General features: G+C 38.5%; 1 protein-coding gene across 2 annotated transcripts in view; it reads left to right on the top strand.

Moving 5' to 3' along the window:
* NYAP2 (neuronal tyrosine-phosphorylated phosphoinositide-3-kinase adaptor 2) overlaps positions 1–23,149 on the top strand; it is a 137,091-nt gene that overhangs the window by 11,219 nt on the left and 102,723 nt on the right. For both annotated transcript variants that reach the window (XM_079315068.1, XM_079315069.1), the window contains exon 3: positions 5,859–6,101. In XM_079315068.1, coding sequence (XP_079171194.1) covers positions 5,896–6,101 — 206 coding nt within the window. In that variant the 5' untranslated portion in view covers positions 5,859–5,895. The remainder of the gene's footprint in view (positions 1–5,858; positions 6,102–23,149) is intronic.

Here is a 23,149-nt window from a genome sequence, read left to right as displayed (position 1 = left end):
CATTCTTTTATATTTTCTGATGAATTAATTTAAATAATTTCTAACATCTATGATAGTCACTTATCAGATCCATTGTACCATTAATATTTTACAGCATCTTAACATAATGCTGGTGGTAGTGAAATCTCCATTTCATTTTCTTAAAGAGGAGGAAAAAAATAAGTCCATCAATAAGAGGCTCATGATTTCTTCTGAGTCCAAATGAACTCCTATTTGCATGGAGAATGTGTGTATGCATCTGCTTGTTGTGTGGTTTTATTTCTTGTTGTTGTTTATAAGTCATCTGCAAAATAATGGGATGATAAAAAATCATAATTGCACTTAAGTGCTGGCTATTCTGAATCTAGGTTTGCAATTGTCCAGCATCCACATGGTTAGGAGGAAGCCTTATTTTCCTCTGGGAATAAAAGTGATAAAAGTGTTGCTGTACTGCAAAGTAAACAACAGCTTTTTACATCCTAGAGTCATAGAGGAATCATTGTTAGCAAAGACCTTTTTCCTTTTAAAAAAGGCACCTGCAAGGGGGTCAAAATTCAAGGCCCAGGGTATTTTTTAGTTCTTAAAACTAGAGGGATGACAGCTTTCTGCTATGAAGGGTAGAACATCTGTAGAAATTGGCTATTCCTTTAAACCCATGCAGTAGCATTTGCAGTCTACTGAAAGAGACACTTTTAACCTCTTTAAGTGAGGGGCTCAGCACTACTTAGCTTTAGTGATTTCACCCAGGTGCTAGAGCTCATGCTGTGCAATTTGATGAGCACCAGGTATATAATCTGTAATCCCAGCCAGAATATAAAGTATGTTTTGTACTTCCAAATTACAGTAGTAATTCCTTGATTCTTTTTCTTTAAATATCTGCATATATAGTTTTCAAATGATATGTAGTAGGAAAGTCGCAGCCGATTTCATAAGGTCTTTCCTCTTTGACATAATTTTCAGCATCATTGTATATGGAAACTGAAATGTCATTTCATTGTTCAGAATGAGCAGGGAATGAAACTCTAAAAGGCATGTCTTAGAAATTTGTCTCATCACATTCACCTGTTTGGGTATTTCAAATATCCCTTGATATAAGGCACAGTTATGATAGGAGAAAGAGTTCTGCAAAGTAATCTCTAGTATATTTTTCCCTCACTAAATTTTTCTTGATTGTAGTGAAGGTATATTTCTTGCACACCCAATACCACTAGGTCCTTATTAGTGCTGCTGCGGTCAGCAGTTTGTGAAAATTGGATATGGCTGGTCTGTCTGTTTTTATTCTTGCAAGAAGTTAGAATACAACAGCTCAGACTCAAGGGTTGAATGGCTGGTTATCATCCCTATTTGTGCAGAATCCTTCTGATAAAATGACTTTAGTGGAGGGAGTTAAAAGGTAATGAGAAAGCAATGTTTTTTCAGAGAGAGGAGGCAGTGTTTGGGAATCAGGCAGTGCTAGAGAGGTGTGTAGTAGGCCTTTATAAATTTGAGATAGGACTCAGGACTTTGGACAACCCCACACTTGTTTTTCCATGGTCTCTTCTCCTACATTAATATTAAAAAAAAAAAAAAAAAAAATCCCTCTGGTTTGGAAGAAGGCAATCAGTGCCTTTGTCATTACTTCAAAAAGCTCCTTCAGTTTAATGTGAGCATTGCCAATTTTCAATGCAGCACAGCTGCAGCTTATGGCTGTCAAGCAAGCTGAAAAGCAACTGATATTTTGGGGATCCTGATATGAATAAGAGAGAGAATTGCATGTCTGAATCTTCATGTGTAGCACTGCTTGGATACTGTAATATTCAGTCGGTTACTCATATTCTGAAATCAATATTTTTACACACTGATCACATGAAAAGGAGGTGGTTTGTGGTTTGATCAAAAATGCTGTATATGTGGAATCACAGCAAAGGCTTAGATTAGAAGTAAGGTATGCACCTATCCTGTGAAACACAATGCACTCTGCTCACAGAAGTTGTATCTGAATCAATACAACAATCTTGAATTTAGTTATGCAAATATTTTTAGGCAAACCAGGAAGGGGACTGCTTGCCCTTGCCAGTAAACCAGATGCATTGGCAGGCAAGGAAAAAAAAAATATCTTTCTTGCTTTACTCCTCCCATGCTGACAGCTGAATGCTTGAGCCGTGCCAGTGCGAGCCGCTCTGCGCTCCTCTGCCAGGGTCCCTCTGATCCGGGGGTACCTGAAGGGCAGTCAGTGGGCGAGATGGGTGTGATTGTGGCTTCTTCTCAGTGAGGTTTCACATAGTCTTTAAGAAGAAAAGTGCACATGATGTAGAACTCCTTCTTCGTGTCCTTGTGCTCAGATGGATTTTCAAAGATGTTCAGTACGCTCAGAACAAGTTCCTCCAAACCATTTTTGTTGGCTTCTCAGTATGTTGGCTCCAATAGCTAAACTCCAAAGCTTTTACTCTGCACCGCTGTCTCCTTTTGTTCCTTCACAATGAGGAGGGGAAAAGAAAGGAGTGTCTGAAGAATTTCTCAAGTGGTGAAACTGCCAGTTATAATTTTCCAGGACTGCTTGATTTCAGAAAACAAAATGCACTGAAAGCAGCTTGATTGCAAATACCTAGGTGACTCTGTGTAGTCCTTGTTACTGGCTAACAAAATCCCTGATCACAATGTGCATGTTAGGAATACCAGGATCGTGAGGCCTCAGCTTACATGACTTATTTAGCAATTTGCATTTGCACAGTTTTAATCAAATATGAATGCACTCAAACAGAACCCTTGCTTGTGCAAAGATCTGCCCTGGAAAATGGTCAGCAATTGCTCACTGCCTGAGTTTACCAGTCATCAATACCTTTTCTCAAAAGTTGAACAGTGCTGTCTAGCCATTTTCCAAGAAGGGAGCCAAGCAAAAGTCACAGGAGTTCAGTAGCTAGAGTTGCTCAGTATTGCTGTGGGATTGGGCCCCTATTAGGACAAATCCCCTATTAGGATCTTGATAGATCTATTGATAGACCAAAGATCTTGATAGAATAGAACTTTGAGAGATCAAAGATTTTGATCTATTTAGTAAATAGTAAAGTTTTGTATGAGTTTAGTAATAAAAAACATAAATAGCAAACCAGAATTTAAAGTCTCTGATCAGTTCATGAAGCAGAATAAGGGCTTTTTATTTAATCCATTTTGCAACTAGAATGACTTCATCCTCCTATTTTAAAAATAAACATCATAATACAAAGAGATTCACCATATCATAATTGTCAGCTTATTTCTGACCTCTAAAAAGAAAGGAAAAATGAGGGGAAGAATGAGGGAATGTAGTATAGTCACAAAAGACAATGTAAAGCATATCATGTGTCTTGGGAAAAAGTGGATGAGAACTGCACTTTTTGAAACCCCGTTGAATTTATCTTCAGTATAAAATTTCCTACTATATTGCAGGAGTAGACCCTGGTCACTGAAGAAATCAATGATAATGCTGCCATTCAGGTCACTAGGTTGAGATTTCTCTGTTGCACAGGTTTATTTGAATTTAATTCAACATATGCAGAAACAAGGTTCTACTAGAAGTCCAAAATGGAATATACAATAAAATAGCCATCTAGGGAAATGGCCCAGACTTCAACCATCAAAAAGCAGATACCATTTGAGGAGTTCAGAGAAACTGTCTGTGCTGTTAGCATTGGTTTTAATCTTGTAGAGAGAGACTCAGGAAGGGGCTTTGATGTCTGGTCTTACTTTTTTTTATTAATCAAGGTTAGGAATTAATCTAAAATTATGTCTGCTGAAAAATCATAACATTCATAGCATCTGTTCAGCTTACTGTCTGCTTTCCAACATCCTCCTGTGCAATGTGCTACTTATGGAGCACATATAGAATGGCTGAATGCATATTCCAGCCCAGCAGAGTTCTAGCCAGCTTCAATGACAGAGCTGTGTAAAATGGCATGCAGGCACATTGGGCTGCACTAAGACCTCCTTCACTGGTTTTACCCTGCAGGGATTAGTAGGAGATGCTTATACCCATGCTTGAAAATGCTTAAAGATCATTTCAGTGACCCTCAACATCAGCCTTATGTTCATGTTCAGGCTTAGTTGATAGAAAAGGTCATTCTTGGAAGGCAGGGGAGGTAATAGGAGAAGACCCTTAGCATCCTCTGAGTCTCCATGATTTTAACAGTTGTGTTACCATTGTACAGAAATAATTTTGATATACAGACATGAGAGAAAAAGGGAAAATTATCAGTGTGCTTTAAAGGGATTTAAAATTAGGCTAGTGTCTGAAACTAGCTGCTTGTTGCCATTGTCACTTCAAAAGTTCCCCCTATCAAAACGGGGGAAAAACATTCAAGGGCAGAAATATATTTCTGTACTCTTTTCATCCCTTGCATTCTCAGTGTTAGGGCCCAGATCTGAAGGCCAAGAGTGGATTTCTAGAATATTTAAGAGCATTTAAACTTATTTATTTGTTTATTGTTTATTTATTTATTTATTTATTTCCAGTGATATCTAGATGAGAATTTTACTTCTCCAGCTATAAAATAAATATTAGAAATATAGTATTATATTAGGAAATAGGGGAAGGAGTTTTGTCACTGATTCCACAGGAATCCTGCCCCTAAAATCTGTGCAGACAGCATTCTAATTGCCTATTCAATAAGATCCTTTGTAGTTGTAATGTTGGCATGTTCTGAGGCTGATTCCGAGAAGCCATGCCATCTTCTTCAGGGAAGGGAGGAATGCTGTAGCAGTGAATAAGCAAACGTGCCTTAGAGAGCTGAGTTCAGCTGCCAGGTCTGCCAGCAAGTCACTCAGAGACTCCTGTGTGCAGGCAATGCTGCTCAGGCTTGTAATGCTTCTGAACCTTTCAATAATCAGTATTTAAAATAAGATGGAACAGTCATGTTTTTTTAAACTTCTATTTTACTTGTTTAGTAAGTGGTTATTCCAGTCCTATCCAGCACAGACTTTACAGAGAGACAGCCCATCTCTTGAAATCCTACCTTGCCTTTAGTCTCCTGTTGTATTTACTGATGTGTCCATACACCAGAGCTCTTGCAGCTCCCAGGAGCTCTCTTGATGAGTGGAAAACCACTGGGGCCTTTCTGCAGAGTCTTTAGGCTGCCTTCCACAGACCCAGGAGTGAGCCAGAGGTCTAAGTGTATCTGCTCCAAAGTGTTTTTCGGGAGGTGCTGTAAACCCCATACCTCTTGAATACATATTCTTGGAGACTTCAAGGGTCTGTTCTGAAGCTCCCAGCTCAGCTGGGCCTTCTTGTCCATTCTTGAAGCTTCAAGCTAACAAGATGTTGAGCAGAAGATGGCCAGGGATTATGGGCTTATATCACAACAATAAGAAATACAGGAAAATATTTCACAATACTTCTTTCTAAATTCTGAACCTGAGGAAATCTTTTAAGGTTATTGTTTCGAAAAATGGAACAATACTTTTCACCTGAATTCTAGAATATCCTGCAGGTTAGGAAATTCATCTTGTAGTCATCATAGAATTTTTTTCTGGTAATCTGCTCTGATGCAGCCTTATCTAAACTGTAAAAGGTACCTGTCATCCTGTGATGGGAGCCTTCTCAGTCCAATTCAAATTAAGATTCAGGATGGCAGTGTTTATGCAACTGATGGGTACTAGGAAATGGGAAGGGGTGGGAGGAAATGTTTTTGGATTTAAACAGTGTAATTGAATGGATCTGCATTGCCTGGAAGAGACTCATGGTTTTGTCTCCTCTTGTCTCAAGTAATGTTCTGTGTTCTGAATTGCTTTGTTTATAATCTTTAAATGGGAAGGTCTGAAAGATTGTCTCTTGTGGAGATCTTAATTACAACTGACACGATCTTGCTGTCATAAACCATAAGCTATTTTCCTACTGATTAAGGTATTATGTGTTTTTCAACCTGCAGGAAACGTTACTTTCCTTTGTTCATTATCTCCTGCAAGATGATGAGTTCTAATCAGGAGGAGGTCACTTTGGGCGCTTTTCTCCAGTACATTGAAGATATGGGGATGAAGGCCTATGATGGCTTGGTCATACAGAATGCATCAGACATTGCTCGAGAGAATGATCGCATGAGGAATGAAACAAACCTGGCTTACTTGAAAGAAAAGAGTGAAAAACGCCGAAAACAAGAAGAAGCAATAAAACGGTAAATATTTTGATAAAAAAGATATGTGGTCTGACAGAGTGAATGAAAAGCAAGGGATTCAGATACAGTTAATATGTGTAGAGCAATTGATTTCTAAGCAGCTTGCTGGCAAAAGCAGTACAGACCATTGGCCTTTGTCAGGCCTGTAACACGTGGTTTATATTGTGTAGACACAGCTTGAGCATGTGTGGCATCTTGAGCAGGTATGATTTGTGACAAAAAGTTTGGGTGTTTGGAGAAGGAGATGCAGATCTCGTGACAAATGGGTTGTCATCCTCTTAGTGCTTTTAGATGAACAGTTTGTGCAAAAATGTGTGTGAGCAAGACAGGGACAGTCTTACAGGTCAAAAGAGACTCTTCTTGAACTAATGTTTTAAATCTGGCAAATTTTCAAAGCTTTCTAACTGGTATCTGAGGTTTTTGGGTTTTTAAAATTTCTATTATTTGCATTTTCCTTTCAATTCTGTAATCTCTGAAGTCAGTAACTATATTGCAATCACAGGAAAATGGATCAAGCCCCTGATGGGCAGAACCCTATAAAGGCTCTTCTTGAACAATTCCATTGATTTTAATTGACAGTTAATGAGAGGAACACTTACATTGGCCTCTTATGCCAATGGATATCAATGAAATCTCTGCAGCCTCTTGGAGAGGAAAAGAAGGTTGAATGGAATAGATATAAATATTTATTACATACACATTTGCTGATACAAAAAGTTTGTTTTTTCTCGAGGTGAAGGTAAAATTCTGTAATACAGATAAATCTTCCATCCAAATCCTTACCTTTTATATGTGAATGGATGGCTTGAGCATAAACTGATAGGAGGTCCTTTGAATTTTTTCCCCCAGCATGAATCTTCTGTATTTCAGTTTAAGTGATTAAATTTTATATTATGTCTTGGGTACTGTACATCCAGGTATAACAGACATGCTGTGCTGTGAACATTTGAGCAACGCCTCAGTAGTCTGATAATTTTGATAGAACATTAAAAGGAAAAGAGCAGCACACACAGTTTGAGAGAGGAGGGAGATGAAGGAATTTAAAGCGAAAATATGGTTGCTTTATGTTCCAGGAAGTGGAACTATTTGGATTGTCAGTAATTTCAGCAATTGGAGGGATAAGAATAATGTGAAATTAAGGTGAATACAGCTAATTAGGCTGTACTCTGGCTAAGATGCTTGCATGTACTTTTAAACGTGTTACCATAAAGGTTGCTAAGTACCAGAACAGATTTTGTTATGAATAAGTTTCTTGCATATGACAGAGCAACTTGTGGACCTACCTGGTTCTTTATATTCCTCTAGCCAAGCTTCTCTACCTCATTTGAATAGTAGTGACAGTATTTCCTGCACTGTGGTTGGTTTGTGTGGTTTGTTCATTGATCCTGGCAAAGAGATTTGATGAAGAGCTCTAGGTAAGTACAGATGATTTAGGGCTGAGCCAAACCATGAAATTCCTGCCCACATTCAACTGAGATCAATGAAAACAGAGTATTTACCCTCAGTAACAGAGCCAGAAGACAGGAGGTAGAAGACCAGCAACACAGTGGGCTTTTTTGAGGAACAGCATGTATCTGTATGCACTTTGGAGATATCAGCATTTCCTCAATATAGTGCTCTTCTGTGGGAAACTATGTTTGCAGTGATCTCCTCTGATCCCTCCCCACTTGGCTTATCTCAATAACACTGAGGGGGGGAACAATATCAACCTGGGGAAACAAAATAGGAAAATACCTCAAGAAATCTTGAAAACAATTTCTTTAAGTCTTTTTTGCATTCTCCCATGTAAACATGGAGAGGTAAAAGAAAAGATACTTGAGATCAACTAAAATCAATGACAGATCAAGGACAAATACCTGATTTGACTAAGGAAACCATGATGTCTGAAGTCACTTAGGCTGATTGCAATTGAGTTGTCTCCCTCTAGTAACCTCCAGAGATTCATCCAAGACCATGTTGTCTATTAAAATGCAGCAGAAATGCAAAAGGTAAAGTAGGACCATTGATTTCTTCTTTGTTCTGTACTATATTCTTTATGTCTTTTCCTTACCTTGGTGGGTATTTATATTATCCTAATTCCTGACAGCGTGGCCTAGATAGCAAGTGGTGCACATGTGCAGTGGTGACTGCCACCGGTGTGGAGACTCCTAGTAGCTGAAAACAATCTCCTTAGCAACAAGGGAGTCTTCCCCTGTGATTAACTGCAGGTAGATTTTTGAGGAGGATAGGGGATTCCCACAAATATTCTTATTTTGCATGTAAAAATCAAAATAAAGCAGCCAGAAGCCTTTGGCACCTACAGAGAATTACTTGCTAGTCCAATTATTGAATTATTTAGAAGCTATTCAATTTTAGTATTCAGATGGTCTCTATCAGAAGAAGGCTGTTTGTGTATATTAACAACATAATAATGAGTAATAGATTGTCTAATAAAGTGGTGATATTCACATATAACACTATTTGGAAACAGCTGTTATTTACCTAAATCATCTCATAACTATGCTGAATGACTTAAGTTCATTGAAACGCATTAGTCTGAGCAGTTTGGAAACAAGATCTGAAAAATGACCTAAAAAAATTTGTTTGCTGTAGGTTTTGCTTTCCAAAGGATACATTGGGCTGTGTTTCTTCAGTGGCTCTGAGGCAGTTTCAGCATGATTGCTGTCTCATGGTGTCTGGTTCTGATAGGTTAATTGTGGGGAAAAATGTATGGATCCATTGTACATTGCGAGAGATAAACACAGCGTATTGGATTGGGAAAAAAAAGCAACTAGTCTTTGTCTAATCTTGCTGGGCTGAGTCAGCTGATCTGATCTGAATTTGTGACCTAATTTTAGTGTGGTACTCAGCGCTCATGCGGAGAAAATAAGGTTAATGTGCTGATTAGTAGCTGAGAGTAAGACACAATAAATACATATGCATATAGGACCTAATGTATAGATGTTTTTCCTTCCATTTTTTATTCATTTGGTCACATTACATGATCATTGTCTATTCAGGGAGCTGTGTCCAGATTAAGAGAAGATACTGGCATATTGCCCATAGAACCTATAAATTGCAAATAAAATTATGGAGCAGTATAATTTTCACTGGCAATACCCTGAGATGTACATTGCCATGATACAGTGTCAGCTGTAGGCTGCATTTCTGGGAACAGAAGGTAGATTTGCCTTAGCTGTGGTGGGTGCCAGGAAAAAGGTGAGTTTTTGGAGTTTACATAGAGATCTGTTAGAATTAGCAATGGTTTTCTGACTCATCCATAACTGAAATGCATATATTAGATACTTTATTATTGTTGTTTTGTGTGGATACTTCACCAGTGTTTTCCCTTTTTAGTTGCACAAATATAAAACTTGGTAAGAAAAAAATAACAAACTCTCCTCCTCTGAAGCCTGGGACATGTTGCAATAATCAGAGTTAAACTTTTAAGGAGTGCATGCTTTCACAGGTCTGGCTTCTATTTTTTATGCATCATTCAAGTTACTGTTTCTGTCAGGGAAGTTTTCACTTTTAACACTGTGAAGATGAGACTACTGTATTGTAAAGCTGATGGTGTCAGCGGGCATTAATTTCTGCCTGCCAAATCCTGTACTTAGTCATCAAAATATTTACTTTTAATGGTTTCCCTTACTTGGAGCTCATTCCCAGGACCTAAATGGCTCCATGGAAAGCCTTGCTTGTGCTTATATCCAGACAGATGCTGTCAAGAGGAGGAGCTTTTAGGCGCATTGTTGTGTGCTAAAGCTAGCAGAAATGGGCCAGCCAGCCAGTGGCAGAGTTAAGCTCTTGTAGTAAAGAAGGAATTGTAATGAACAGCTGTCAACATAACCTCTCCTTTCTTTGGCAAATCAAGTACTGAAGACTACCCCATCAGCAAAAGTAAGATCACATTTTTTCTCTTGCTTTTTTTTCCTTTTTTTTTAAATGATTGTGGAAGTAATTTAATTCAGGTATTATATTTCTGTAGTTTTCTGGCACTCCTATCCTTAGTTTCCCTCATGAACAAGATGTAAATTATGTGTCCTTCAGCTAAAAGTCATGTTATCAAGCGTGGGTGACAGCAAGAAAATATAAAAAGATTTCTATTATTGGGATTATTCATTGCCAAAATCTCTGTTCAGCTGAGAAAATATGTGCAATCTTAGACTATATGGACATGCTGAAGAGTTTCTACCAAAATATTTTTACCAGAATAAAAAATAACCTAAAAGAATTTCATTATGAACCTTATTTTTATAATTATGTCTTGAAATCAGAACAATACTTTAAGTGAAGGAGTGTTTAAAGTACTATTTTTTTTTCCTGAACATCTGTCTGTAGTTGCAATTCTGTGTAGTAAGCTGTACATTTCTAAATTTGCAGGAATAATTATGCTTTCTAGACTACAATATACTTATAGCCTGACCTCAAAACAATTGTGAAGGAAGTGCAATAAATATTATAGGTCATGATGAGAGCCTCAGTTGAAATACCTGTAAACACATTATTCAGGTATTATACGTTACAAGCTTGTTAACCCATAGTTTTTGGCTCAGTGTGTTGATGTTAATTGTGGAGATTATTCTTTGTTTGGGTTTTTGTTTTGGTTTGTTTGTTTTGGTTTGTTTGTTTTGGGGATTTTATGTTTCTTTTTGTTTTTAATTCAAATCTGAGTTCACTTAGTGAATGGGATTTTTGTGTATGAGGTCAGTGGCATGTTCTCCTTTGATCAAAAGGTCTGTGCTATGAGGAAGCTTAACTGGGGCATTGTTGTTTTCTTTATCTTTCTCCTGGACATGTTGTATGCTCATTTCATCCTAGATTAAGTTATTGCTCTGATACCACTGTTATGGTGGAAGTGGCTGATGAGGTGTGTGATAGAGACTAATTTTTCTATGATTTCAAAACTTCTTTCTCATGAAAATATCCCAGGGTGTCTTTTGTAATTGGTTCAATGTAGAAAGAGGAGCAGTGATAGGTTTTTTCATCAAGAGTAAATAAAATGGTAGTGCAGTCAGTGACCTCCAAATGTATTTTTGTTGCTTTTATAAGTAAACAGATGTTATGATCAAGCCAACAAATCCTCCCTTCCAAATGCTCATATCCATATGGCTGCCTGTATTATTGCCACACAAAATAAACAACAGGCACAATGCAAACTATTTTATATTGCTGTTCCTGTTATTCTGAGTAGTTTTATTTTAGAACAGTCATGTGATTAATTTAAAATTTACCACAGAGGCCATTATCCAGCCTCACAATCCAAAAGACCAGGGAAACAGCAGAAAACAAAGCAGAAATCATTATCAGTTTGCTATCTAAATCTTGATGTTATTTTCAAAGATTCTTCCCTACAACTTTTGTTTCCCAGGGAGTTTACATGGTCTCTTTCCCTTCACTGTTCCACAAATTGCTCAGACCTACACTGACCCACTATGTAGGCAGGTGCATTTTTTTTTCTCTCAGGATTCATTTGCTCTGTTCAAAAGCACATTAGGAGTGTGGGGTCATAGGGAGCCCAGAAGGCTTCCAAAGGGGTTCCAGACTCCTGTTCTTGTTAAAACCCAGTGGAAGTGTCTCGACACTGTTGGTATTCACAGGACCTGTGTAAATGAGTGAGCTAGCTTTGCTCCAATTCCATCTGGGTGTGTGTTCCCCTCCGAGCTGGAGGCTGGAGCCGCCTTGGCACACCCAGAGTCTTCCTGCAGGTGTGTTGTACCTCCAGGACAGTCCTTGGCATGCTACTGCCAAGAGGTGCTGAGGGCTCTGTGATCTTAATGGACAGTTTGTAGCCATTTCTTTCCACTCCACTTCTATTTCCAGTCTCTTCTCTCACTATCTTTTGATTACTCTTCAACTACAGGATGTAGTTAAAATTATCCTGCATTTCTTCTAACTCAAAATCTCTCTCAGCAAGAGATGCATGTAGAGCTGTGGAAATAGAGCTATTTTGCATGATCCAGTAGAGTTCTGGTGGTGCAGTAATTTGCGGTCAAAGGTTTGCATTTGTTTGGAAAATGTCTTCAAATATGTTACAAAATTACAAAAAGTAGAGTAGAATTTAAATAAAACTGTTGTTATCAAGACTGGATAAAAAATAAGGAAGACTATTTGGAGTTTGTGTTGCAACCTGGAGGACAGATACTTGCACAAAAAACATGTAGAAAGAAATTTCACAATAAATAAATCTCACAACCCATCGTAGCAAAATTGCAGGTAGCCTTGGTCGAGACACTGGGAACACACAGCCCCAGTCTGAGAACCCAGCAGAACTGATGCTTTGTGCCAGCATCAGAATAGTAAGAGTAAATCTTTCTGTACCTTCAGGAAAATCCATCATTTAACAATAACTCTTCATAAAGTTGAAGAAAAACAAATGTTTCCTTTGAGCAAAATAGCTCAGTTCATTGCTCTTTTCAGGGCCATGAATCGCAGCTGTATTTGGCTGGATTTAATATTAATAAAGATTGCTTTAAGCCTCATCCAGCTGGCAGGCATCTGTGCCCTTTGCATGTTCTCCTCAGCATCCTCCTGACAGGCTATGTGTACTTTATTTATTTATTTCTATTATTTCACAGGGAAACATGGTCTAATAGTTGATTATTTAATTGGGGTGTTTCTTTTCTTAGCCTAAAGCAGAGAGTCTGCTCTTGGATATGCCCCTGGAAACAGAGAATGTCACACCACTTCTGTAACAGAAGCATCAGGTGAAGGGCATCCTGTCAAATGCTGCATCTGTGGCTAAAATTTGTATGAAAAGAAGAATATGTATGTGCACTGATTATATTTTTGTGTGATTGGATTAAAATAGGAGCAATGAGAGATTAGAGAAGAAATGGATTGCAGAGACATTATTAGCTGTGGGTTTTATAGTTAATTTGAGAATGCTTTTATTTTTCCTTCTGGCTTTCTACTCTAATTTAAGTCATAATCCCAAGCGAAGTCAGTTAAAAATATATATAAAAATAAATAAATGCACAAAGCCCTCACCACAAAAAAAAAATCCCATAACACCAATGAAAAATGAAAAAAAATGAAAAAAGGCCTTTGTGGGGTGTGTCCTGAGCACGGAGCCTTCCTTCAGGAGGAGCACAGCCAGCTGAGCCCTCGGGAGAGCCCTGCTGGGCTGGGGCAGGGGCTGCTGCCCCCTGTGAGCTGCCAGGAACTGCCAGGAACTCCCTGGGCTGATTCCTGGAGCTGCCAGGAACCTGGCAATGAGCACAGGGCGCTGCTTTGCTGCTTTGGTCCCCCCAAAGGTGAGCATCAGTGGAATTGGTTTTCATTTCCCTTTTTATTGCACAGTACCCAAGGACCCCAAATGGAAATTAGGTTCCTCTGAAACACTAACCCAGTGCATGCAGAGCAAAAACAGCTCACAGCATGAGCTGAAATTGTACCCAACAGGTGACTAAAGGGGCAGCTGAGGAGTTAGGGACTGCTCATTTCCTTCCCTATATTGGTGTAGCACTGAATAAACTGAAGTGTGTCCCCAGTGGTTGTGATGAATTACAACCAGCAATTCTCTCTGAAAGTTATAGAGGAGCAAACACTTCCAATGGACTCTGGCAGATGCTTCTGGAATGTGTTAAGATTCAGAAGACCAAAGCCAGCTAAAACCCACAGAAATATTCATACCAACAAGTGTGTTTCTTGACAAAATGCCAGCATTTTAAAAGATCAAAAATGAGAGTAACTGCAGGGTTTTCCATAAATTAATAAGATTTACCTGGGTTTAATCCATTTCTCTTTATGGTAGATTATACAGGGCGTATCTCACCAGTAGATCCTCTGTGAGCTGAGGGCACTTTAGTTATTAAGTTGAGATCACATGTTGGAGCCATTAAGTGAATTGCTTTGAACAGCCTTCCCTTGAATGCCAGGGCAAATGCCGTATTTCATACCCTTAGCTAATTTCATGCTGTAATTTAATTCCAGAAACATACTTTTAATTGAATCTTTAAAGACAAAAGGAAACTGCTGAGTCCTTTAGTACTGCAGAAAGAGATTGTTTAAAAATGTAGCCCATCCAGAGAATAATCTTCTATAATTAAACACAAAGTTTATTTTCCTTCTCTGTGTGCAGCTATGGGGTAGCAAATTCCTGCTGTTAGCAGAATGCTCAGGGCTGAAAGAGAGGTATTGAGGAGTGTGAGAAGTTATTTATCTTATGCTCAGTTTTGTGACTCTGACATGAGACAATCCTGTAGCCATCCACAAAGGGCCACCAAGAAAGGCTAATTAAAAAATTATTCTGCTAACACCAAAATTACATTAGGAGGAGCCTGACTGCTGATCTCATTTTCCTAATTTTTGGTGATGAGATGAATTTGAGTGAGATATCAACAATTTTGTCATTAACAAAACTCAGTAGCTCAAAAAAATCAGTTATTTTTATCCTGAGAGTACATCCAGTATTTCAGTGGTTAGATTTGGATATTCATCTTCCAAAGGCAGAGGGATTCAAGATAGTTTCAGTAAAAAATAATATAATCTGTTATGCAATTTTGTTGTGGGAGAAGCATCTTGATTGGATCAGTAGTGATGTAGGTCTTCAATTTTTTGGGCATCCGATTAAAAATAATAGCAATCAACACTAAATGCTTCTCCCTCTAATGCAGAGTAAATCCTGGAGCATCACTTTGTGCTTTAGTATTCTGATTCTTTTAAACCAACAAGTGATTTGCACTGGAGATTTTCCCTTCTATTGCTATTGGAGAAAAACCTGTAGTATGTGCTAGAAGTGAGAGGTGTAGGGGTGCAGTAAAAAGCATAAGGTTAAAGAAGACAAGGATCTGAAATTAACCCATGAAGCCCCAACAGAGTATCTTCTAATGAGCGGAAAGAGCAAAGACAACATCATCATCTTTCCTTGCTGAGAAAGCTGTGCACTTCCACATGCCCTGAGTTGGTAGCAATTGCAGACTGGATGGTGCTGTAAGGTTTGAGAGAAGCCCCTTATAAGTGATGGGCAGAGTTAGGAAGCCCGTGTATGCATATGGGGAGTCTATTTGGCTTTAACTAAAATTAAATTTTTATTTGGTTTTCTGGTGGGAAGGAAATACTGTGAGAATCAATTGTCTTTTTCAATGCAAGTTATCCCTTTTCAGGCACTTCTACAAACATGGAGACAAAGGACTGACTTTTATTAAAAATTTCAATTACTTTGAGGTCTGTCTGCTTTAACATAATTGCTTAAAAACTCGGGCACTTACTTTTTATGGCTAGGATCAATGGCTAGGCTGCTTATAAATTATTGTGTGAAGTCTCTATCTGAGATTATTTCAAGACTTGAATATATTTTCTCTGAAAGCAGTAGCAGACTGGAATATCCCCTGTATGTATATTAAACACTGAAGGCTGTGGTATGCCAGAGGTCTCAACATTTTATGTTAGATACTGTCATCACAGTGTGATTCCCCATGTGCCTTGCTGAAATTGGCCTCAATCTGGTAAAACAGTCCTATGGCTGCCCCTACAGAAACAGAGTCTCCTCAGTAAACCTGCCTTTGGGCTGCAAGTAGCTCCAGTGGCATTCCATCACCAAGTTAGGAATGGCAGCCCATATGATGCAGGTCTTCATTAGCTGCTGTACTAGCAAGCTGCTTAATTTTGGTACCAAATGTTAGGATGAACTGCTACCTCAGTGGGAAAGGAACACCTTTCATGGAAGTTTCCTGCATGGAATGTCAGCCTGTGGATTCCCACATTAAGAAATGCAAAGAGTGAATTTTAGGGTTGTTTTGACATGATTTCTATTTCACTGGAACAGCCATCTCCTGTTCTTCTCCCTTCCAGTTGTAAGTGATTAAAGAGATGAAGAAGAAATTCAATATTCTTGGTATTTAAATGGAAAAGTATTCTGAAATTCATGTACTCAGTATATGCCAAAATGCAGCTGCTGTCAAAGATTGAGCTGCTAGTGTTTGTTACATGGCTATTGTTCTGAGATTATTCAGAAGTTCATCAAATAGCATTTCAGAGATAATTTTAATTGTTTCAGCTTTGCATCCTAACTGTTAGGCAAAGTGAAGTGCAGATTTTTTTTCCCTAGGAAATCATATTCATGCATTGCTAATCTGAATTTCGCTGCCTCGTTGCTGAAGCAGATCGGGAGGCGCATATGTGCTTGCCATGGCAACCCCTGGCTCACATGACACAGGCTGGTTCAGCCAAAGAGCTTCATGGCTTATTGAGCACAGACCCACACACACCAGGGCCATGTGACTGCTCCTTAAAGGAAACTGCCTTTGAGCATCACTGCTTTCACCAGCAGCATCTTGTCTGCATTCCTTCTTCTCCTCCTAGGTGTTGTTTTCAGCATTTAAAAAACGGATGAAGGTTAAAAAGGCTTTGCTCATAGCTTTTATTTTTCCCTTCTGTCTGTCTTTCATCTGAAAGACATCTATGTGTGAAGATAAAGTAGTGGGGTTTTTAATTATGATTTTTTAAATTAGGTATTTAAGAGCTCCTTGCAGATGAGTGAACTATACTGAATATATTGTTTTTCTGGAAACATTTTTTGCTCTCAACTCCTAGATTCTACTAGATTTCAGAAGAGTAAATGAGGACGGAGCAAAAAAATCAAAGCAAATTATGGTCCATTCCATTATCAACAAAGCATTCCAACAACACCATTGCTCCTGTACATACTTCCTCTTAGATCTGATGATGGTGACAATGACAATGATTTCTGGTTCTATACCCAGCAAACTGTAGACTGATACAATTTTTCCCTAACTTTGCTTGTTTAAAAGGAGTTATGTGGCATTTGATTAGGAAATCTGGAGGGCTGTGATCTCACAGGAGTGAGTGGTGGTGTGCAAAGGAGAAGTTAAGAGGTGGGGCTGGAGTTAAGCAAGTGTTGGCACCTTGCTGTGCATGAAGGGAGCAGCAGCAGTGCAGTGCTGCCCTGATTCCTCTGCTGTAGGGCAGGTGCAGCACATGCTGCTGTCTGTCAGCTCTGCCGCCCACTGGCACAGTTTGTACTTGGAAAGAGCTCCTGAAAAACTGATCTTTACTAAAATAATGGAAAGGAATCACTTTCCCTCTCCTCTGTCAGTGCCTGACTGAAACAACGAGGGTTTTTTTCTCATCTAGTTGGAACCTGAGGTTTTTTTGTCAAGAACTTTGTGTGAGCCCAGCTACACCACTAGGTGTCTGACTAAAATGGAGAACACTGCACAGCAACAAAACACTGCAATACTGCATTTATCTTAATTAGTTATTGCCAAAATCCCTTGAAGTTATTTAGGCTCCTGTCTGCTATGCAGATGCAATTTATCAAGCATTATAGAGAGACCAAGTTCATGTGCTGAAGTTAATTTTTGTGATTTATGGTGTTGCTTTTGAACTTGAAGAAAATCTATTTTCAGTGTCCAGTTCCAGGCTGTCAGATTTTCATCTTCATTTCCCAAGTAATCAGTCAAGGTGCAAATACTGATAATTAACACTATTCAATGAGAGACTGCTTGTTCTTTCTGTTTCAAATGTATTTATTGTTTGGTTATTATTTTGGGAAGATCTATGGTAAGAGAGCAATAACCTGCTTTGGGAATTAATTTAGAGAGGTACCTAAATCGACCACTCAATAGAGAAGAAATATTATCTGTGTTATTATGGGCACAGTGGCAAAGTGTGTATCCATGCATCTCTGCCAGCGATTGTAAACAGATTCTGATAGAAAACCAGCCTTTAAAGAAGGAGACATGTAAGGGAATATGCAATAAAAGCTCTTTGGCAGAACAAGGTATTGCAGGTTACCGTTTTTATTGTATTTTATGACAGTAGTTTGAGCATCTTTTATTAGTTATTAATACCAGTTCTGATATATTATTAAGAAGGAAAGGAAACTTAGAGATTATGTCTTTCCAGGGAAGGCACTGAACAAAGGCCCTCTCCACTCCACTGAAATGTAGTGAAGATTTTGACAACCGCTCCCAGCAGTCTGCTGCTGCTGTGTTGTGCTGTGTCTGCAGAAGGGGAGGAGTGGCAGCAGTATTTCCCCTTTCATGAACTGGCTTTTTAGAATTCCTTCATGCATACAAGTGGGATTGCATTTTCAGAAAATATTACCACAATCAATTATTTTCCTGAGAAACGGGCCCAAACCTCTTTTCTATTCTAAAATTTCAAATTTCATTAATTCAGTTAACTAATGAACTTTGCTGTCAAAAGGTTTGTGTTTAAACCACAGGTTTCTGTATTGTTTGTTTGCAGTTATGGCAGTGGAAAAGGCTATTTAGGCTTGTGACAAAATATTTTGACTAGCCTCTTCCTACTTAGTCATTTGTTTTCCTCAGTATATATTTATTGCAAATTGTCTTCCCAAGAGACTACAAACAAGATGGTAGCTTTCACTAGCTGATCTTTGCTGCCATTAAACTGAATGCGGATCCAGGAGGTTCTGTACAAAGTGGGTTTGTCAGACTGGGTCTAAAATTTGTGGAAATAATGTCACTACCAGCATACATCAGAAAAAAAAGCCCAATAACTTTATGGCAAGACATTTAGGGTTGCTAAGAGACGGAATGTAATTATCTGCCAATTTGTTTACCATTCCCAAACACTTGGAAGGGGGAGAGCTGTGGGCTGCCCTGAATTCTAAGCTATGCACAAAATAAGCTGAATGCATTTTCTCGTCAAATGCAGTTTTAAGGGCATTTGGAAGTGACACAAGAGCTTTGACCTCTGGTTTATTCCTAAATGTCTCATATTGCTTATTTTCATTTACCTCTCACTCTCCAAATCTACATTGTATGCATTTTAACTAATAATACAAAAAAAAAACAAAACAAAACCTGTAAACATTAAATGCATAGAAATATGCAGTTTTTCTAGTAAGAGAATTAACAGCTGTACTTGCTTGTAAATTATGCATTCTTTAAAAGTAGCAGTGTTCAGTGTTGCTGTCTTATGATGCCATTATTAATGCATGCTAACATTAATGTAAGGTTGACCAGTATGTGTTATTGACTCTTTTTATGTCTCTTTTTCTAAAATGTTTTGTGTTGGCTTGCACTTTGAGATAAATACTGCAATTAACTTTGGGTGCAAACGTAGTTTGTGCCACAATGAAGTTTTCATTTCTTGATGTCACCATGGCTATTATGCAGGCAATATAAGATTTACACCATCCTAAGCTATGAAATTTCTTGGTTTTTAAAGGCATGCATCTGATAAATTAAATATGGAGAGTAAACAGAGAGAAGCAGAGGTTTCTGCCCTGTTTTCAGGATGATAATTTCTTCCATTGCTCTTTCTTTGATAGAAATAAATTTTCACTTTCAGCTATTGTGAAATCCTAGCTGTAAAATTGAAGAACTTCCCACAATACTAAATGAATAAGCAGTTCTCACCAGCCTAATAGTGAGCTCAAACCTGAGTCTGTGTTCAATCAGTATTTCTGATAATGTAATGCTGAAGTATGTCCATACAGTTGTGTTACTGTTTTGTGGGATGTTGCTCTGGGAAGGTTGGGACAGGTTGCCCTGGAATGTGATCTTTGACCTCTGCAACTCACCTCAGCAAAGGCTGTGAATCTTTCTGTTCACTGAAATTCATTGGGGTGTATGAATATAGATGTTTTTACCAAGCTTTAGCAAAGCCAAACTGCAGGTCACTTCCCCAGAAAAATTATCCCAGAACTTTACCTAGCAAGCCTTTTTTTGTAGAAGCTGCTAGCCTCTACCTCCTGAGGCAGCTGTTTGGGGAAGGACAGGAGTTTTAGGGAGACAGCATCAGCCCCTCAGTGTCACTCTGGCTCATTCTCTGATCCATGTGGCTGCAAAAGTAGTCCTGGTTTAGTTCTGATGAAATCTGTTTTTCAAAGTCTGCATGAGAAACAACTGGGCTGCAGGCACACTGGCCTGTGGCACAGGGCATTCTTTTAATTTCCTGAGGAGGCCATTCAACAGCAGAAGCCTGTATTGGGTAGCTAAAGGATAAAGTCCCAGTTTTCCTCCTGATACCTTCTGACTGCTCTGGAAGGCTGTCTCAGGCAGTGGGAGCTCAGCAGGGGCTTTCTGGTGGTTGCTTCCTCTCTCCATGGGGTCCCAGTGATCTGCAGTTGCTCCCAGGTGTAACACCCAGTGACTGCCTGAAGAGAAGGGGATGAGTCACTGCCTGTGAAACCTGTCCCTGGCTGATGTACTGAGACTGCACTGACACTCCCAAGTGCTGCAGAAGCCCTTAATGTAAGGAGATGCCATGCCATGAAAGAGTTTGCTGCAAACTTTCTGGTCTGTTTTGGTGACAGCTTTTGTTTTACTTTACACTAAATGCACAGTCAGGAGAAATAGGGTAAGATAAATTATATTCCTTTTTACATTTCAACTTCTGGATGCCCAGTTGTTGAGATGGAAAATAATTGAATCAGTAAATTTTCCCTCCTATTTGTACAGAATTTCATAACTTTTTTCTATACCTTTTTTTCATTTAATTTTTCAGAATTACTTTGTGGTGTTCTTTAAAAGCAAATGAAACAGTGACTGAAAAATAGAAAGGGAGGTTCGTTATTTCTAACCTTTTTTGTCCATTTCATGTAAATAAGGAGATGGAAAAAGCCTTTTTCAGTCTTTAATGGCAAGGCCATCAGAACTGCATATTTATTGTAGACCTTCTATCATAAAGTGCCTTGTAAATAACTGGGATGCACACTCTAATGATGTTGTTGTCACAAGGTGATGCTGTTTAGTGATTCAGTTGATACCTACTGGCAAAAGAGACCTTAAGATTAGCTTTAATGAAATATATGGCTGTTCATATTTTTATTAATTAAAGAAATGTAGATAATTGTTTGGAGCATATTAACAGTTAGCTTACAGATATGTATGTTAACTACAGTAGTCCAGTTCCTGAGGTAATGCATAGCAAGTATTGTTTCTTCTAGCACATCTCCTGCTGTACAGTCTCACTAAATCTCCAACTGCAAGGTCAATTTCATGAATAAATGGCATATAGCTCCGTCTCTGTGTGAAAATAAACAACACTTCATCATTATTTTGTAAGTGATTTTTTAGGAAGTCTTTTGTCATTCTGTATGTTGGTTTATACCATGATCTCTTGCATTAAGACAAATGCTTCTGCTTTTGGTGGAAAGCATGTCAATATGCTGCTGGCCTTTGTATGCTTGACACATTTGTTGTGCTTTTTTTGGAACAAGCATTTCAGATGAATTCAGGTGTCTGTTGAAGGCTACTAGATTCTATCTGAACTAAGTGAATATACTTGGTACAAGAGTCAGAGGAGGTTTTTTTGGTGGTTGGAACACAGCTCTGACTAGTTGCAGTAGTGTTTGTTGGCTGTGCAATGGTCTTTACTAAAGTAACATATAAAATATGATGGCTCTCAGCATATTAGCCTTTGAAACATTGGAGCTGCCACGTAAAAGGAAAGGAAATTCAGATCTGCTTTTTTAAATAAAGAACTTGTACACCGTATTAACATCTGGAGACCTTTTGCTTTCCTCCTATTGATAGAGGAGGAAACATCAGGAAAAATTTGTGAAGCATGGAATAATTTTTTTCTTCCTGTCTTAGTTTCTTGTTTGTTCAAAAAATTACCTCCCCTAGAAAGTTCTGTCCATCTATCTCCTGCTTTCTTATAATACCTTAAAGAGCATATAAGGCATGTGTGTATTCTATCAGAAATATTGCATAATGTTCTTTTCCCATTTCTAATCTGAACAGCCTGGCAAGAGCATGCTGAGAGTTAGAAGCTGCCTGCTTTGAAATCTGAAGGTAGAGATCCCCACAATTTTCCCTGTTTACTGAACAGAGCTCAAGAATGGTGGTCTGAGGAAGATGAGATCAAAGCAAGGCAAAGAAACATATAAATCATGCAAAAGTAAAAAATATTCCAAGTGTTTAGAATTCTCCTGGTCTAATGCCTCCAAATGCAGTGAATAATAACCCAGCATCTATTGTCTTTGTGCCTTTTTGCTCTATAGATCATTAGGTAATAACTACATATGCTGGGAGAAGTTTTTTTCTCAGCTTCACCATTATGTTTTCTCCTACAAAATAATTGTGAAGAACTGAAAAATCATTATGTAGACTTTTCAAATTCTGTTTTGTAGAAAATTCTGCATTTTTAAAATTTTACTTTCCAACTAAAACTATAAACGAAGTTGTTTGATTTTGTTTGGTTTTTTTCTGTGAAATTAATTTAAAAGGCAAAGTCCACATTTTTTCTTTAAATGTGTAATTTTAAAATACTGAAATTAAAGGTCACTTTGTGTTGAAACATCTATATGCTAAAACTTTAAATGTGACCGCTGAATATGGATTCAGTGGAAATGCTCACTTTTAAGTTGTTTCTTGACCTAAAACACAATCAAAAGTGGCACAGGCTGCAGATGGCCTGGCTTTAAACAAAACCTTTCATCATCTTCTCACATAAGGTGAGATTCCAGATTAAATATGGTAAAGTGTAGGAGTGGGATGGAACAAAAAAAACCAAAACCCAACCAAACCAACCAACCTACTGGAAACATTCAGCCTGATTGCTTAAAATGCTCATCTGTGTCTGTTGTCCTGGTAAGGCTGTAATCTCCAGATCCTTTGGATGTGTGTTCTGTCCTGTGGGTTTGCTGTGGTTTCTGTGCTGGTGACAGCAAGGAAATATGCCTGTGTGGGCTTTCAGTGAAGTGCATAAAGAGCAGTTTGGGGGCAGTAAAAGAGGGCCTGAGTAAGGAGACACCTCACAGACTGAGATCATCTGAAAGCCAAAGCAGTTGATCCATGTTTATTTCAATGTGCTTTATGAGCCATCAGTGATTTAAGGTGCCACTTGTTCCACAGCGCTTGTCAACCTGTTGGAAGAAACTCTCCACAGCCAGAGGCAGTGAAGCAGAAATTGGAGAATAAAGAGGCAGCAGAGGAATTGGAATTCTCAGTCATTTTCTGCCAAAACAAAAGAAACAGGATGATCAGTTGTAATTGTGTGTTATTAGCAATTTGCAGTCCTACAATTCACCTTTTCCATTTCTTGGTTTGGGAACTGGAAGCCATTTCTCCTGTGTACTCTGTAGCATATGGAAGCCTTCTGTCAATTCTCAGGAAAAAAAAAAA

This window comes from Erithacus rubecula (assembly GCF_903797595.1).
Source record: "Erithacus rubecula genome assembly, chromosome: 11".
NCBI lineage: Eukaryota > Metazoa > Chordata > Aves > Passeriformes > Muscicapidae > Erithacus > Erithacus rubecula.
This window is presented reverse-complemented; position numbering and strand designations above follow the sequence as displayed.